The 18744-nt window shown below is 44.4% G+C and overlaps 1 protein-coding gene across 1 annotated transcript in view; it reads right to left on the reverse strand.

The window, feature by feature from the left end:
- Window positions 1-18744, reverse strand: part of LOC126260761 (uncharacterized) — a 168280-nt gene that overhangs the window by 31968 nt on the left and 117568 nt on the right. The window contains exon 7 of the mRNA XM_049958099.1: window positions 9085-9382. Within this exon, the coding sequence (XP_049814056.1) occupies window positions 9085-9382 (298 nt within the window). The remainder of the gene's footprint in view (window positions 1-9084; window positions 9383-18744) is intronic.

Below are 18744 nucleotides of genomic sequence, written 5' to 3' on the forward strand. Positions count from 1 at the left end.
TGTCTTCTCTCACACTATTTTCCACACTACTAATGTCTTCATTCGTGCACATAGTATGCAGACAACTAAAACTACTCATAATTTGCCTTAACATCACTTCCAAATTTTCGTCTGCCATAAACTTTTGCCCTTGCTGACTTTCACTATTAGGTTCCTCCCTCTTGACCTTAATGATTTCCTCCACTTCAGTACTGTTTTCGTCCATTTCCCTCACATCACCATACAATGTATACGATGCTTTTATCATTCCATCTGCAATAGGACTTTCGTCCCATCATTCAAAGTTACATTCATGTTTGATTTATAATCACTATCATCTACAGCACCAGTCCCACTTACATCCTTCTGTTTATTTAACAACTTCACCTCTACAGCTTCGTTCTCAGCCACACTGTCTTGTTCGTTAAAGCCACTCATAATGTATCACTTGTGAGGTAACGGGCGAGTTGTAGCGCACTGAAATTATTCTAAGTTCGGAGTTGGCGTGGCCGCACGGGCCGCTAGGCAAGCCGGGACTCGTCAACAAACGCGTGGTGCCGAACATTAGCTGGAGCAGGAGGGGTAGACCCAGTGCGTGGTCCAGGCTGACCTTGTGGCTGGGAATTCCATGTTGACGCTGTGTTGAGGACTGTGCTTTGTGTCGATGAATGAGATTTGTATGCTGGGAGTGCCAAAGATGGCGGACTTTATGAAACCATAATGGCAGACATTTCACAGTACATGTAGAAATTAATAATAGACGGAGGAATCATGATACCTTAAAAAGAAACATGTACATTACCATTATTTGCATGGCGATTCAGATTTTCAATATCTTTATTAATTTAAAGTTTAGTATCTGACTGTAAATTACACAAGTAACACCCAGCAACGAATTTCCAAAATCTAAACGGTTCATCCGATTTTGTCGATCGATGTGTCATTAGAAAGCTATTAGTGTAAACCTAAATTGGTATGAGTTACAGGCTTGTAACTTGAATAGTACATGAGTTCTTGGAGATAAAAGTGGCCGATTACTATTGATCACGTCAGGCCATAAGTAGTCCACAGCTACATGAAAAAACGGCAGCAGCATTCTTATAAATATATTTATTCATCTATGTCTTTGTTTATATCCGATATATACTGTTGTTGTTGTTGTTGCTGTGGTCTTCAGTCCTGAGACTGGTTTGATGCAGCTCTCCAGTAAAGCTGCATGTCCTCGGGAAAAATTACGGCTGTAGTTTCCCCTTGCTTTCAGCCGTTCGCAGTACCAGCACAGCAAGGCCGTTTTGGTTAATGTTACAAGGCCAGATCAGTCAATCATCCAGACTGTTGCCCCTGCAACTACTGAAAAGGCTGCTGCCCCTCTTCAGGAACCACATGTTTGTCTGGCCTCTCAACAGATACCCCTCCGTTGTGGTTGCACCTACGGTACGGCCATCTGTATCGCTGAGGCACGCAAGCCTCCCCACCAACGGCAAGGTCCATGGTTCATGGGGGAAGCGATATATACTATTCATGAAGAAATCGGTCAAATATTTACTGTGTTTTAGAAACCACGGAGGCATTAGGCTACTGGCCTACTTTTGTTTCTATTCCTTTTGTGTATGTTTATTTGATCTGTTTATGTATTTAAGTATGTGTGTTAGAGCGTGTTTATGGTCCAGCCATAGGAATATTTATTTAATTTCAAGTTATTTAAACGCAAATCCAGTATTTCGTATGTGTTTCAATATGTTTGTGTGCGTTGGCTTGGAGATATGGCGGGAATGCTCTAGCCAATGACAGATCTCGTTACTATGGTAAGCAAATACCGAAGTCAATGGAGAGACTGTATGGAAGAGTCAGAGACGAATCTGGTGGGACAGGACATGGGGGAGTTCTGGACAGGAAGGCATCACAGACAGTCGCGGGAGTACTTGGAGTGTTGCTCAGTTTGTGCGTGGTCGCGGGAGATAGAAATATTTCGTAGTGCCGACTTGTGCACTCGTGAGATTTCCGAGACTTCTGCAGTGAATACGTAGTATACTTTTAGAAGTGAATATCTCTCGAGCTATGTTGTTGTTCATAATTACGTGAAGTATGAATCTATTGTTTCCCTGTTATTCAACTTATATTTCATTTAATTGCTGGACCATCGACACCAATAAGTGTTATGCAGTAATAAACGGCGTTCTTAAAGGTACTTCTGCTATCGTACTTATCATTTAAAGTCGTTAATAATAGTACCTACAGATTTTATGTAATTGGAATCTCTCATTTAAAAATTTTTATGTTACATTTAAGATTCGTAATTGTCGAGTGATAGGAACCTTCGACCATTTGATTCATGTGTATATTCATTTTGTATACTGTACACTTAGCAGTATTGGGCTTGTAATGCGGCAACTACGTAACCCAGCCCCTAGACAATGAAACCAGCCAAAACTTCTGATATTTCAACTCCGAGTCTGAGGGTACGTAGTTGAGGATCACATTTTTATAAGAAAGCCCGCGGACTTTAAACAACTTTTACTGTGAAATTACCTTATTCTCATTCACTCTTTTTCTGCTGTTGTGGGGTTGCCACCTCGATCTTTGTGACTGCGGCAAGTTGCAATTATCTCGGCGAGGCTTCTTATTTAAATCCAGTCAGCTGTGTCCACCTGTGGCGCTGATTGGCTGCTCCTGTACTCAGTGGCTTCTTCCATAGTACCCACTCGCTGATTGGTTGCTGTTATACTGTGGCCATGAAACCCATCGAGTTGATTAGCTGTTGCACCACTGCTATGTAAACCGCTGCTGAGTTCCCTGTTCAAAGTTCGCGAGTTCTATTTTATTGTGGCTACGTACAATATCCCTCACACAGGCTACCAAATGCGGCTGTTTGCCTGCTTTGTTTCGTCGTTGATTGTCCTCGGTGTCGACGTACTGCATTGCTATACTGGCTGAAAAATGGGCTGTGGAAGTTCAGCACTGACTACTTTAAATGACCTAGCCAACAGGTGCACATTTCCGTTTCGCAGTACTTTACTTTCACTGTTCACAACCCCCCCAATAATACACAGTTATATGGCCAGTGCACTATTGTTTAACTTTCCATAAGCATCATTAATAGATTGCACGCGAACATCCACATACTGCTACAATAGTTTCCTGTTGAACATTTACGAGCAGTAAAAGCTTAACCACATAGTTCACATTTGTTGAAGAATAAAAAGGTACATATGGAACTGACACTGTCATTGTTTTAACACATGGCCTAATTGTGTTACACTTATTTGACAGATGTATTGTTGTTGATCTAACCAATACAGGATCCTCGTCTGAAACTCTACTGCGGACTGACTGTCTCAGTTCTTATATATCCTCGCAATAATAGGTACTGAAACTACACATTGTTAGTTAAATTTACAGAAATTACAATGATAACGTAACTCATTAAATAAACTGGAGACATCGAAAAACTGGTTCTTTTTAACAGTTTCTTCTACTACAGGGGTTAAGTCGAATAATTTGTTTAAATCATGACATTAACAAATACCCTTACACAAACAATACTTTTGACAAAGCTGTTAATTACTTTGGAATTAATTAAGTACTGGCTTTGCTAACATGTTTTCGAATAGATCCAAATAGATCCTTTTGAGAAAACCATTAGTTATATATATATGAAAGGAATAGAAACAAAGGTGGGCCAGTAGCCTAATGCCTCTGTGCTGTCTAAAACACAGTAAATATTTGACCAATTTCTTCATGAATAGTATATATCGGATATAAACAAAGACATAGACAAATAAATATATTTGTAAGCATACTGCTACCGTTTTTTCGTGTAACTGTGGACTATTTATGGCCTGACATGATAAATAACAATGGGCCACTTTGACCTCCAATAACTCATGCACCATTCAAGTTACATGCCTGTAATTCACACCAACTTAGGTTTACACTAATAGCTTTCTAAAGACACGTCGATCGATAAAATCGGATGAACCGTTTAGATTTTGGAAATTCGTGGCTGGGTGTTACTTGTATAATTTACAGTCAGATACTAAACTTAAACTAATAAAGATATTGAAAATCTGATTACACCATCAGAATCGCCGTTCAAATAATGGTAACGTACATGTTTCTTTTTGAGGTATCATAATTCCTCTGGCTATTATTAATTTCTACATGAACTGTGAAATGGCTGCCATTATATTTTCACAAAGTCCACCATCTTTGACACTACCGGCTTACATATCTCCTTCATCGACACAAAGCACAGTACTCGTCACAGTGTCAACATGGAATTCCCAGCCACAAGGTCAGCCTGGACCACGCGCTGGGTCTACCCCTCCTGCTCCAGCTAATGTTCGGCACCACGCGTTTGTTGACGAGTCCCGGCTTGCCTAGCGGCCCGTGCGGCCACGCCAACTCCGAACTTAGAATAATTTCAGTGCGCTACAACTCGTCCGTTACCTCACAAGTGATACATAATGAGTGGCTTTAACGAACAAGACAGGGTGACTGAGAACAAAGCTGTAGAGGTGAAGTTGTTAAATGAACACAAGGATGTAAGTGGGACTGGTTCTGTAGGCGATAGCGATTATAAATCAAACATGAATGTAACTTTGAATGGTGTGACGAAATTCCTATTGTAGATGGAATGATAAAAGCGTCATATACATTGTATGGTGATGTGAGGGAAATGGACGAAGACCAGTACTGAAGTGGATGAAATCATTAAGGTTAAGAGGGAGGAACCTAGTAGTGAAAGTCAGCAAGAACAAAAGTTTATGGCAGCCAAAAATTTGGAAGCAATGTTAAGGCAAATTATGAGTAGTTCGAGTTGTCTGCTTAGTATGTGTAGGAACGAAAACATCAGTAGGGTGGAAAATAGTGTGAAAGAAGACATTAATAGGGTGGAAAAGAAAACTGATAGTATTAGAACTGACATGGTTAGCTTAAAGGATGAACTGAAGAAAGAAATTAAAAAAGAGATTCAGGCCCTCAGCTCTAATCTTTCAGAATTAAATAACAACGTTAAGGCAGTAGCTAAAGATTGTGATGAAAAGGTAAAGAAAGTAATATATAACACTAATGAGAAATTAACATTAATGAGTAGTAAATGTGTAGAAGAGAGAAAGAAGCTTTGTGATGACTATAGTATGAGGTAGGAGGCTTCTGAAAAACAGTGTAAAGATGAAGTCAAAGCTGCAAGGTAATTTTGTGCTGAAAACAGGGTTAAACTTGAAAACCAAATCGATCAGAATAAAAATGATTTAGAAACAGAGGCACAAACCAAGTGTGCAGTAGTGGTAGAGGAAAAACTGGTAAAAATGTAGATTCCAAATTGGCTTAAATGGAGAAAAAATGGAAGAGGTACAAAATTTAAAGCATAGAGTATGTAGTGTCCCAAACAGTCCTTCATTTGTTGGTTGTAAGAAATTTAATAATTATGAACTACATGGGGAAGTGCATCCATTGGATTTTAATAAGGAGTGGGTATAGGGTACAACACACACAGTTGGTCCATTTCCACCAAGTTAGAGTTTTAATATGTCACTATGATTGACTGGAGATATGGGGGAGAGGGACTTCTAATTTCCCATTAACACAGTTTTGCTATTTCCATCGTCTTGTAGGTTTCCACACTCTCATTGGCTACAGATAAGGAGTACTGTATTATCTGATTGGTTGGAAATAGGGGAATAGAGTTTTTTTAATTTTCTATTTATAGAGTTGGACTATTTCAACCATCTTGGATTTTAAGTGCTGTGCTATGATTGGCTGGAGAAAAGGAGGGGGCATGACCTCCCATCCATAAGGATGATGATGTTGTTAATATCATCATCAGCTCAAGGTCCTCAATGAGATCGTGTAGAATCTTGAACAAAATGCCAGTGACAAAGTTTAAAGAACGGTAGTGTGTCTGGCGGGATTCTAGGTGGATCAGAGTGGCTATACTTATACTGCTTACAGGGTTGTACCTTTTATCTTGATGGCCACATACAACTTTTGGTCCTGATTCAAAATCAGACAAATGTATCAAAAAAACGATATTTAGGTAACAAGGGGACATTAACCAGGATGTTCACCTTTCTTGTAACTTTCTTCCTTTAAGACATGAACACCAGTAAGTCCTTTCTAGGAAGGACCCTCCATTTTTCTATATCTTGTAATCCACTTCCTCTCCTCAAGATCTACTCTTGAAGGTTTCACAGAGTACAATTTGTAATAGAATAAACACCACCAGTGCCAGGGACAGAGATCAGGGACTCGAGCCTTGACCACCATCGTTCAACACCTCAGCCAGTCCAGAAACTCAGCAGAAGGGATCACTTTTATGTAATCAGGCTTCTACATACCAAGGGCCCCGGACGTCAGGAAGCTTCTGCAGTTCAACACACTTCTGCGTGACAACAAGCAGACGTCGGTCACTGCAAAAGATCTGCAACAGGTTCAGTATGGTGTGTGGAAGCCTCGTAGAAGTGATTGCTTCTGTTGAGTTGTTGGACTGGCTGGAGTGTCGAATGGTGGTCGTCAAGGCTCGAGTTCCAGTACTGTGTCCCTGGCACTGGGGGTGTATATTCGACAAGCAAATGAACACCGTGAAACGTTTCTGAATGGGTCGTGAGGAGAGGAAGTGGAGTATCGAATAACAAACGTAGGGTGCTATTTAAAAGATGTACTGTTGTTCATATCTTCGTAACGAACAGGGTTATAAGAAAGGCTGTCTGGCTGTCGTGATGATTAATGTCCCACTGCTAATTAAGCAACATTTGCATGATACATTCTTCATTTTGCTTAAGGACAAAGAGATACTTGGAATGGCCGAATAGATATATGCACTACATACTGCATCAAAAAACAGACGGATTTTTGAGTACAAAGTGAAACGTCAGAAATGGATGACATGTACGATAGTACGTGACAATTTAGAACGAAAAACTTTTGTGAATACTTCTATGATGCGCTAGATCTCACTCACGCTCAAAGGAAAAACCGAAATACGCGTAAAACGTATAAATGACTAGAGAAATACACTAACTCGCAACCACTTTTCCTGTGACACCATATACGCTTGTTTGTCAGAGACAAATGCTATAAATATAGTGAGAGTGATTTCAGGTGTGCCGCAGGGGAGTGTCGTAGGACCGTTGCTTTCACATTATACATAAATGACCTTATGGCTAACGTCGGAAGTTCACTGAGGCTTTTTGCGGATGAGAGGTTGTAACAATGGAAAATTGTACTGAAATGCAGGAGGATCTGCAACGAATTGACGCGTGGTGCTGGGAATCGCAATTGAATCTCAATGTAGACAAGTGTAATGTGCTACGAATACATAGAAAGAAAGATCCCTTATCATTTAGCTACAATATAGCAGGTCAGCAACTGGAAGCAGTTAATTCCATAAATTATCTAGGAGTAGGCATTAGGAGTGATTTAAAATGGAATGACGATAATAAAGTTGATCGTCGGTAAAGCAGATGCCAGACTGAGATTCATTGGAAGAATCCTAAGGAAATGCAGTCCGAAAACAAAGGAAGTAGGTTACAGTACACTTGTTCACCCACTGCTCGAATATTGCTCACCGGTGTGGGATCCGTACCAGATAGGGTTGATAGAAGAGACAGAGAAGATCCGACGGAGAGCAGCGCACTTCGTTACAGGATCATTTAGTAATCGCGAAAGCGTTACGGAGATGACAGATAAACTCCAGTGAAAGACTCTGCAAGAGAGACGCTCAGTAGCTCGGTACGGGCTTTTGTTGAAGTTTCGAGAACATACCTTCACCGAGGAGTCTAGCAGTACATTTCTCCCTCCTACGTACAGGGTGTTATAAAAAGGTACGGCCAAACTTTCAGGAAACATTCCTCACACACAAAGAAAGAAAATATGTTATGTGGACATGTGTCCGGAAACGCTTACTTTCCATGTTAGAGCTCATTTTATTACTTCTCTTCAAATCACATTAATCATGGAATGAAAACACGCAGCAACAGAGCGTACCAGCGCGACTTCAAACACTTTGTTACAGGAGTTCAAAATGTCGTCCGTTAGCGAGGATACATGCATGCACCCTCCGTCGCATGGAATCCCTGATGCGCTGATGCAGCCCTGGAGAATGGCGTATTGTATCACAGCCGTCCACAATACGAGCACGAAGAGTCTCTACATTTGGCACCGGGGTTGCGTAGACAAGAGCTTTCAAATGCCCCCATAAATGAGAGTCAAGAGGGTTGAGGTCAGGAGAGCGTGGAGACCATGGAATTGGTCCGCCTCTACCAATCCATCGGTCACCGAATCTGTTGTTGAGAAGCGTACGAACACTTCGACTGAAATGTGCAGGAGCTGATGTGCTTGATGCTAGTACTGTAGAGCAATGAGTCGCATGTCAACACAAGCACCGAAGTCAACATTACCTTCCCTCAATTGGGCCATTTGGCGGTGAATCGAGGAAGAACAGTACATACTAACGAAACTAAAATGAGCTCTAACATGGAAATTAAGCGTTTCCGGACACATGTCCACATAACATCTTTTCTTTATTTGTGTGTGAGGAATGTTTCCTGAAAGTTTGGCCGTACCTTTTTGTAACACCCTGTATATCTCGCGAAGAGACCACGAGGATAAAAATCGGAGAAATTAGAGCCGACACAGAGGCATACCGACAATCTTTCTTTCCACGAACAATACGAGACTGGAATAGAAGGGGGAACCGATAGAGGTACTCAAAGTACCCTCCGCCACACACCGTCAGGTGGTTGGTTGTTTCGGGGAAGGAGACCAGACAGCGAGGTCATCGGTCTAATCGGATTAGAGAAGGATGGGGAAGGAAGTCGGCCGTGCCCTTTCAAAGGAACCATCCCGGCATTTGCCTGGAGCGATTTAGGGAAATCACGGAAAACCTAAATCAGGATGGCCGGTCGCGGGATTGAACCGTCGTCCTCCCGAATGCGAGTCCAGTGTCTAACCACTGCGCCACTTCGCTCGGTACCGTCAGGTGGCTTGCGGAGTATGGATGTAGATGTAGAAATATGGTTTATCTCGTTTAAAATAAAAATCCAACAACGAGGGGTACATCTGAAGCATGTTTATCTGGCGAGGCGCTGGCCGCAGCGTAGCTACCTGGCGCTGTGGAGCAGACTCGGCTGAAGGCGTCGGTCGCTTCTGCCGTGAACGTGAGGCCGAGCGCGCGCACGGCGGCGCTGAGCGGGGCCCCGAGGTCCGCCAGCTGGGAGAGGACGATGTCGGTCCAGAGGGCGCTGTCGGCGGTGAGGTAGGGCGCCGCCTTCTTGGCCGTCCACCACGCCTTGACGCCCGCGAGCAGCGCCGCGTAGGCGCCGTCCGTAGACTCCCCGGGACCCGTGCCCAGGGCCGCCATCAGCTCGTCCTTTATCAGCTGCTGCAGCTTCTCCAGGCTCGCCTGCGAACGAGAAAAAGAGAACTACGCTTACATTCTGTGAAAGGAAAAATGGCTCTGAGCACTATGGGACTTAACATCTATGGTCATCAGTCCCCTAGAACTTAGAACTACTTAAACCTAACCAACCTAAGGACATCACACACATCCATGCCCGAGGCAGGATTCGAACCTGCAACCGTAGCGGTCACGCGGTTCCAGACTGTAGCGCCTAGAACCGCACGGCCACACCGGCCGGCTGTGAAAAGAAAAATGCAAAGATCCGAAGTGTCACTACTTTTGTAGCATAGTCTGCAGAAGCCTAAGAGACAACAAAAGGGAAACAAAGCCCAAAATCTGTAGGGGAGAGCGAGGCATGTTGAGCCAAATTTCACATTTTAATTTTTACATTTTTTGTTTTAATTTTGTTTTAATTGGGAAAATTATGATATTATACTACAATTAGTTGTGCACTTTTCTATGGTATTGACGCTTTGATCAACCACATATATCTCCCAAAATTAAAATATTTGTTTAATGCTGCAAAGTGTATCAATGTTCCCCACACGGGGGAAAGTTGATACTAGCGAGAGGCAAGTTGATACAAATGTATAAATAATAAGCTAATTGACATTAAGGTAGCAAATAATCACTCAATAGATAATCGCAAACATTTATTAAGCAGAATATAGTACAAAGGTAACTTAAGACATATTATTAACTTATTTTAAACACACAGATCATGAGATTGTGTCCATAACCTACTCATAATCACTGATTACGAAGTCAGATGTACAATGAATACAAGTGTACATCTTACAGTCTTTACTACATTCTATATGGGCCCATTATTTGCAATAAATGCACTGTATCCAGTCCTGACCTGGCTTGGATTCGGAGAATGGCTCCAAACATATGAGACACAAGGCGTCTTCCTCAGACTCTGATGCAACCTTCATTTTATTCTTTGGAACGCATTTCTTTTTCTTCACCTTGTTCTTCTCCTTAGTCTGACTCTCTACCATTTTAAAAAGCCTTTTTTGGCGTTTTCTGACTTGGCTACCATTTTAGTTTCCTTTTCTTTGGCCTCCTCTTCCAGTATCTCCTTTACTGGTGTGCTAGTAAGGATAGCGGATTTTAACGGTTTCTTCCCTTTTTTGATATTTTTTCGCTCTCCAGCTTTAAGGTAGAGACGGATGTCTTGAGGGCTTACAGTGAATACACCCAGAGAAACATCATTACTTGTAGATGGGACTGCAGTTTCTAACAACCCTACCACAACAAAGGTCAGCATTTAATAACGATTGTGGTGTTGCTCACGCTGCTAAATACTGCATCTTCGGGCAACAACAGTCATATTATGTGGCAGGTGTCATAAGAGCACAGTTAATAAAGTCATTTCATGTAATAATCAAAAAAACTAGGCACTCATCTTTTTGTGTTTCCCACGCTGGTCTCGTCGTAAAATCATGGCTCAATCATTGAAAATCTAGGTGGTTATGATTCCAAGCTCGGATGCAAAGAGGCCTAGGTTTTATCCTGCTATATTCAAAAGTTTTGTAGATGTGCTTCACAAACCATTCTTGGAGATTAAACCTTTCAAAGTTAGCACAATAGTGATGTACAAAAAAATAATCAGCACTCCGAATTCAAGTTACACTTCCTTTTAATTGCTTTTATTGCAATATCACGTAACACACAAAACATCACTTCACAATACAAAACATACTTGAAAACATCTTCCTCACATTTTATAAGCCAACTACAATATGCATCTTTCCAACATGACTTCCAACACTTGACTTTCTCAACGTCCGACTCTCTAACAACTCAACAACTAACTAACTATCGCTTAAGCGCCCAAAAATCAGAGTTACAAGTACGTCAAAGATCACAGTGACAAAAGAAAGAATACACATAAGAATAATATCATTGCAATATAAACATATCGATGTATCACAAATGAAATCAAATCTGAATGTTGTCTCAGAAATATGTTAAGTAGTTAACAGAAAAACAGTAGAATATTACTGGTATCGAGAGGTTCAGGTGAGGTACCATAATGGTAACGTAATTCAAGTACCATTACAAGTTGGAGTCTCAGTTCGGTTCACTTTGAACTGTAGACCACCAGCGTTGCTTGTCCCAGCCTGAGAAGTCTTGACAGTGCTGTCTTGTGAAGTCATCTCTCTATCCGTGACTGCGTTGGACAAGAAGTCATCATCAGTAACCACTTCTCTGTTGTATGGCGCGATTCCTGTTGCTTGAAATACAGATATAATATTTGTAGCATTTATTGCTCTATGTAGTGCCATCTTTACTATGCCAGGAATGTCGTAGATTTTTACAGTTTTCCCTGGATTGTTGACCATCCAGTCGTCGGCTGAAGCGAAGTAAAATTTCTTGAAAGGCCCATAAACTGACCTGTCAAGCGGTTGCAGGCAGTGGGAAGTGTCCGGGGGAAACGACAACATGACGATACCATTTTCTTTGCAGAAGTTGAGCACTTCAATAGATAAATGTGATTCATGGTTATCCAAAACCAACAAGCAGGGATTGGCCTTGGTAGATCTTACGTGGCCGTGAAAATGTTTAATGAACTTCAAAAACAATTCAGATGTGATCCATCCTGATGGGTAGGAAGTTCCAATACACCCTGGTGGTCCGTTAATTATGAAGTGATCCTTGAAGAACACTCTTGGAAATACACTCCTGGAAATGGAAAAAAGAACACATTGACACCGGTGTGTCAGACCCACCATACTTGCTCCGGACACTGCGAGAGGGCTGTACAAGCAATGATCACACGCACGGCACAGCGGACACACCAGGAACCGCGGTGTTGGCCGTCGAATGGCGCTAGCTGCGCAGCATTTGTGCACCGCCGCCGTCAGTGTCAGCCAGTTTGCCGTGGCATACGGAGCTCCATCGCAGTCTTTAACACTGGTAGCATGCCGCGACAGCGTGGACGTGAACCGTATGTGCAGTTGACGGACTTTGAGCGAGGGCGTATAGTGGGCATGCGGGAGGCCGGGTGGACGTACCGCCGAATTGCTCAACACGTGGGGCGTGAGGTCTCCACAGTACATCGATGTTGTCGCCAGTGGTCGGCGGAAGGTGCACGTGCCCGTCGACCTGGGACAGGACCGCAGCGACGCACGGATGCACGCCAAGACCGTAGGATCCTACGCAGTGCCGTAGGGGACCGCACCGCCACTTCCCAGCAAATTAGGGACACTGTTGCTCCTGGGGTATCGGCGAGGACCATTCGTAACCGTCTCCATGAAGCTGGGCTACGGTCCCGCACACCGTTAGGCCGTCTTCCGCTCACGCCCCAACATCGTGCAGCCCGCCTCCAGTGGTATCGCGACAGGCGTGAATGGAGGGACGAATGGAGACGTGTCGTCTTCAGCGATGAGAGTCGCTTCTGCCTTGGTGCCAATGATGGTCGTATGCGTGTTTGGCGCCGTGCAGGTGAGCGCCACAATCAGGACTGCATACGACCGAGGCACACAGGGCCAACACCCGGCATCATGGTGTGGGGAGCGATCTCCTACACTGGCCGTACACCACTGGTGATCGTCGAGGGGACACTGAATAGTGCACGGTACATCCAAACCGTCATCGAACCCATCGTTCTACCATTCCTAGACCGGCAAGGGAACTTGCTGTTCCAACAGGACAATGCACGTCCGCATGTATCCCGTGCCACCCAACGTGCTCTAGAAGGTGTAAGTCAACTACCCTGGCCAGCAAGATCTCCGGATCTGTCCCCCATTGAGCATGTTTGGGACTGGATGAAGCGTCGTCTCACGCGGTCTGCACGTCCATCACGAACGCTGGTCCAACTGAGGCGCCAGGTGGAATTGGCATGGCAAGCCGTTCCACAGGACTACATCCAGCATCTCTACGATCGTCTCCATGGGAGAATAGCAGCCTGCATTGCTGCGAAAGGTGGATATACACTGTACTAGTGCCGACATTGTGCATGCTCTGTTGCCTGTGTCTATGTGCCTGTGGTTCTGTCAGTGTGATCATGTGATGTATCTGACCCCAGGAATGTGTCAATAAAGTTTCCCCTTCCTGGGACAATGAATTCACGGTGTTATTATTTCAATTTCCAGGAGTGTATGAACATCGGAGGAACTGAGTTGCCGATGGTACTGACAGCCAATACCATAGTGACATCTGCCCCCTTTCCGCTGACGTAGCTTTCCCTACCTGGCGTACTCCTTTCTGAGCAACGATTTTGTTTGGTCTCTGAACTGTTTGCACACCGGTCTCGTCGACATTCCAAATATCCTTAGGTTCAAATTTGTATTTATCTAAAGTACTCTTCAAATTGTCAAAAAATAGGTCAACATTGGCTTTATTAAAACTGGTAGCGCGACTAAGGCTCGTAGCCTCAGGCTCCCTGATTGATAGTCGAGGGTGTCTTTTCATAAATAAGCTAAACCAGTCATTTGTAGCCATTTTATGGTTAACCCATGAATCAGGCAATGTAATGATATCCCTATTAGCCACAGCAAGTTCGTAAGCTAAAACTTTGATGTTTTGTGGTGTAAGTAAGTAGTAGATTTTATAAGAGTGTATTATATACTCTTCGAGTTGAGATTCTAATTGGACTGGAAAAATTTGCCTTGGTTTGGCATACCCCATTGTAACCGTTTGACCTTGCGATTCATCTTTTTTCTTATAAATCTAAACAATGTCATTTTGTCGATCTCGAAGGCTACAGCTGCTTCCCGTAAAGACATGGTTTTGGTCTTGACGGCTTCATAGGCTTTTTCAAAGCTCTCATTCGGGACTTTCCCTCGATCTGTCTTCCTGGTATAATTCTGCACCATGTTTCTGTAAGAAAAGACAAAACTCTAATTTTTACAATATTTGGGTACGTTGATACACTGTATCAATTTGCCCCAGCTACGCGTATCAACTTGCCCCATTGAATAAGTGTCTCTTAAGTCAAACTTAAGTCTCTAAAATATAAAGTCTAGAAAGATGAAACTATCATGAAATTCTTACCAAGAAACAGGCGTTTGACTGTGCCAACAGTGGACTTCCTGAAGAATATCCTCTTGCTGGTACGCCAACTCAAACACATCAGTCAACAATTACTTTCTACTCATGAAAACACAATTTCAACAACAAAAGCGCCTAGACTGCTCTGTTGACAGCTGGACGCCGTGTGGCACTGTGTCGCGGCAAACAACAGCCTCTACTCACTCATGTCCACCCTACGCATGCGTGTTAGCTCACAGTCCCATCTGTATCAACTTGCCCACGTATCAACTTGCCCCACTCTCCCCTAAGGTCATTGTATTGCCAACATTCCTTTACGGATGCGTGCATGTGAATGTCGGACACCAACATAGCAGTACTCAGTTGTACAAAATTGTTAAGGCTTTCGTGGCCACTTGTTGACAAACTGCCTGTTGGCTTCCGTCTCGGGTTATTCGGCCGACGTCCGTCTGATGATTTTTCTGACGTTTCGCCGGCACAAGTGGCTGGCATTGTCAAAGTTTCACCCTCCATTGCTGGTGGTGGACTGGAGGCGAGCTCGCGGCCGCAAACTACATTCCTGGAAATTGAAATAAGAACACCGTGAATTCATTGTCCCAGGAAGGGGAAACTTTATTGACACATTCCTGGGGTCAGATACATCACATGATCACACTGACAGAACCACAGGCATATAGACACAGGCAACAGAGCATGCACAATGTCGGCACTAGTACAGTGTATATCCACCTTTCGCAGCAATGCAGGCTGCTATTCTCCCATGGAGACGATCGTAGAGATGCTGGATGTAGTCCTGTGGAACGGCTTGCCATGCCATTTCCACCTGGCGCCTCAGTTGGACCAGCGTTCGTACTGGACGTGCAGACCGCGTGAGACGACGCTTCATCCAGTCCCAAACATGCTCAATGGGGGACAGATCCGGAGATCTTGCTGGTCAGGGTAGTTGACTTACACCTTCTAGAGCACGTTGGGTGGCACGGGATACATGCGGACGTGCATTGTCCTGTTGGAACAGCAAGTTCCCTTGCCAGTCTAGGAATGGTAGAACGATGGGTTCGATGACGGTTTGGATGTACCGTGCAATATTCAGTGTCCCCTCGACGATCACCAGTGGTGTACGGCCAGTGTAGGAGATCGCTCCCCACACCATGATGCCGGGTGTTGGCCCTGTGTGCCTCGGTCGTATGCAGTCCTGATTGTGGCGCTCACCTGCACGGCGCCAAACACGCATACGACCATCATTGGCACCAAGGCAGAAGCGACTCTCATCGCTGAAGACGACACGTCTCCATTCGTCCCTCCATTCACGCCTGTCGCGACACCACTGGAGGCGGGCTGCACGATGTTGGGGCGTGAGTGGAAGACGGCCTAACGGTGTGCGGGACCGTAGCCCAGCTTCATGGAGACGGTTGCGAATGGTCCTCGCCGATACCCCAGGAGCAACAGTGTCCCTAATTTGCTGGGAAGTGGCGGTGCGGTCCCCTACGGCACTGCGTAGGCTCCTACGGTCTTGGCGTGCATCCGTGCGTCGCTGCGGTCCGGTCCCAGGTCGACGGGCACGTGCACCTTCCGCCGACCACTGGCGACAACATCGATGTACTGTGGAGACCTCACGCCCCACGTGTTGAGCAATTCGGCGGTACGTCCACCCGGCCTCCCGCATGCCCACTATACGCCCTCGCTCAAAGTCCGTCAACTGCACATACGGTTCACGTCCACGCTGTCGCGGCATGCTACCAGTGTTAAAGACTGCGATGGAGCTCCGTATGCCACGGCAAACTGGCTGACACTGACGGCGGCGGTGCACAAATGCTGCGCAGCTAGCGCCATTCGACGGCCAACACCGCGGTTCCTGGTGTGTCCGCTGTGCCGTGCGTGTGATCATTGCTTGTACAGCCCTCTCGCAGTGTCCGGAGCAAGTATGGTGGGTCTGACACACCGGTGTCAATGTGTTCTTTTTTCCATTTCCAGGAGTGTATATGTACCTGGCGCGGAAACGTCCGAGGGCTTTTGCGCTGTCATTTCCAGTGCTGCTTCTTGCTACCTGCGACAGTCTTTCGCTGCAGCAGAGGAAGCCAGGATCCGTTTACCTCGAGGCTTTCCTCTTTCTTGTTGAAACTGTTCTCGTGTTTCTCGGGACGATAGCGAAGCCGACTGACGAGGCGAGTCCCGGCCCGTCACGCACAGTGGTCAACCTCACTGAACGACAACTCGTCGAAGAGGAAGAGTCCGTCCTTCAAAAAGGAGGGAATTTCGCTGTCATCCCGAGAACTATGTAGCACCATAGTGGTCGAGCCAGAAAAGTCTGCTGTGGCTGAACACTGTCTTGACACGGGAGACAGCACGAAATACGGAGAGACAAAGATCCTTTCGTCCGCTCCCACGTACTGGGAGTCCATCATTAAAGAAGCAGTCGAAATCCGTATAACTGACGACCTTATCGATAGAGACACGGGATTTCAACTCGGCAAGGCATGGGAACCAGCACTGGTGGCACTAAGGCATCGTCGGCCGCAGGCGAACGAATCCGAGTCAACACAGACAGAGAAAGTCTGCACCTTTAAACTGGGCGCCAACACACTGCTCCCGCGCGCGCTGGACCGCTATTTGCGGCCGCGCCTTTCCCGCGTCGCGAATGAGAAGACCGTGGCCCGTTTGTACAGCAGGTGGCGCTGGATGTCGTCGTGCGCTAATATTCGTCTACGATGACGTTATAGCCTCAATCCTTTGCACTTGCGCTTTTTTAGCGAGTCAGCGTATTACTAGCGAGCCATTGCAGCAACACGTCAGTAATCACCTGAAGATGAGAAACAGCTGCCTCGTCGAACTATTGTGCAGCTTCCACAATATTACCCGACGCCGCGCCCATATGGGTTATAGTCCAATGGGAGAAAGGGCAGCCAGTCAGTGTACAAAACACCGTAACAATTAAGCTAAATGACAATGTTTTGTCCGCAGCTCGTGGTCGTGTGGTAGCGTTCTCGCTTCCCGCGCCCGGGTTCCCGGGTTCGATTCCCGGCGGGGTCAGGGATTTTCTCTGCCTCGTGATGACTGGGTGTTGTGTGATGTCCTTAGGTTAGTTAGGTTTAAGTAGTTCTAAGTTCTAGGGGACTGATGACCATAGATGTTAAGTCCCATAGTGCTCAGAGCCATTTTTGACAATGTTTTGGCTGATAATACAGAAGCTGCAAGCACTTTTAACAGTCACATTCTAAATGAGCAGCAAAAATGGGAATAAATGGTTCAATTGAAGAAGCGAATGAATATATTAAAATTGTCGTCTACAAAACTAAAAGCAAGTGTTGAAATTGTCGTCTACAAAACTTAAAGCAAGTTTTGAAGTACGGGTAACTCCAACATCCTCTACTGAAAATAATTAAAATTAAAAAAGAAGCTCATATGGTATTACAGAATTTTACAAAGAACTCTGAAAAGTTGTTACAACTTGAGCAATGTCCATAATGATATACATACTGTGGCATTGCCACAGGGAATTTTCCCGCTCTGGTTAAAATGTGTAATTGTTAAACCTTTTCATAATAAAGGTGTCAAGAAGAACTTAAACAATTATCATCCAATTCCCTTTCTTCTTTTTTCAAAATATTCAAAAAGTAACGTACTGAAGAGCAGTCTACACTTAAGTGGAAACAGTTTATCTAGCATTTCACAGGTTTGGATTCCAGAAGGATTGCTCAACTGAGAATAGTTGGCTCTGAGCACTATGAGACTTAACTGTTGAGGTCATCAGTCAACTTAGAATAGTATTTATACATTCTATTATCAAATCCATAATGAGTATGAACAGGAATATGAATAATGCTGCAACATGGCAAGTTGGTATTTTTTTTTTTTGTTTTTCCAAGGCATTTAATTGTGTACAGCATGTTATTCTCTTAAAGAAACTAAAGTTTTATGGAATCGGTAGCTTTACACACAGATGGTTTCAATCATACTTAACAAACAGAATGTAAAATATTGTGCTGAATATGTCAACATGTAAGGGTAGAAAATTGTAGTGACTGGAGAGAAATCAAAATGGGTGTCCCATCGGGTTCAATAATTGCTAATCTTGGAAATAAACGAATTAACCTCCAGACGTATTTTCCACATAGCCACTCAAAAATTTCTTATGGAAAAATTTTCTGGGGCAAGTCACAACTGCCGGCCGAAGTGGCCGTGCGGTTAAAGGCGTTGCAGTCTGGAACCGCAAGACCGCTACGGTCGCAGGTTCGAATCCTGCCTCGGGCATGGATGTTTGTGACGTCCTTAGGTTAGTTAGGTTTAACTAGTTCTAAGTTCTAGGGGACTAATGACCTCAGCAGTTGAGTCCCATAGTGCTCAGAGCCATTTGAAGCCAAGTCACA

This window comes from Schistocerca nitens, chromosome 5 (assembly GCF_023898315.1).
Source record: "Schistocerca nitens isolate TAMUIC-IGC-003100 chromosome 5, iqSchNite1.1, whole genome shotgun sequence".
Lineage (NCBI taxonomy): Eukaryota > Metazoa > Arthropoda > Insecta > Orthoptera > Acrididae > Schistocerca > Schistocerca nitens.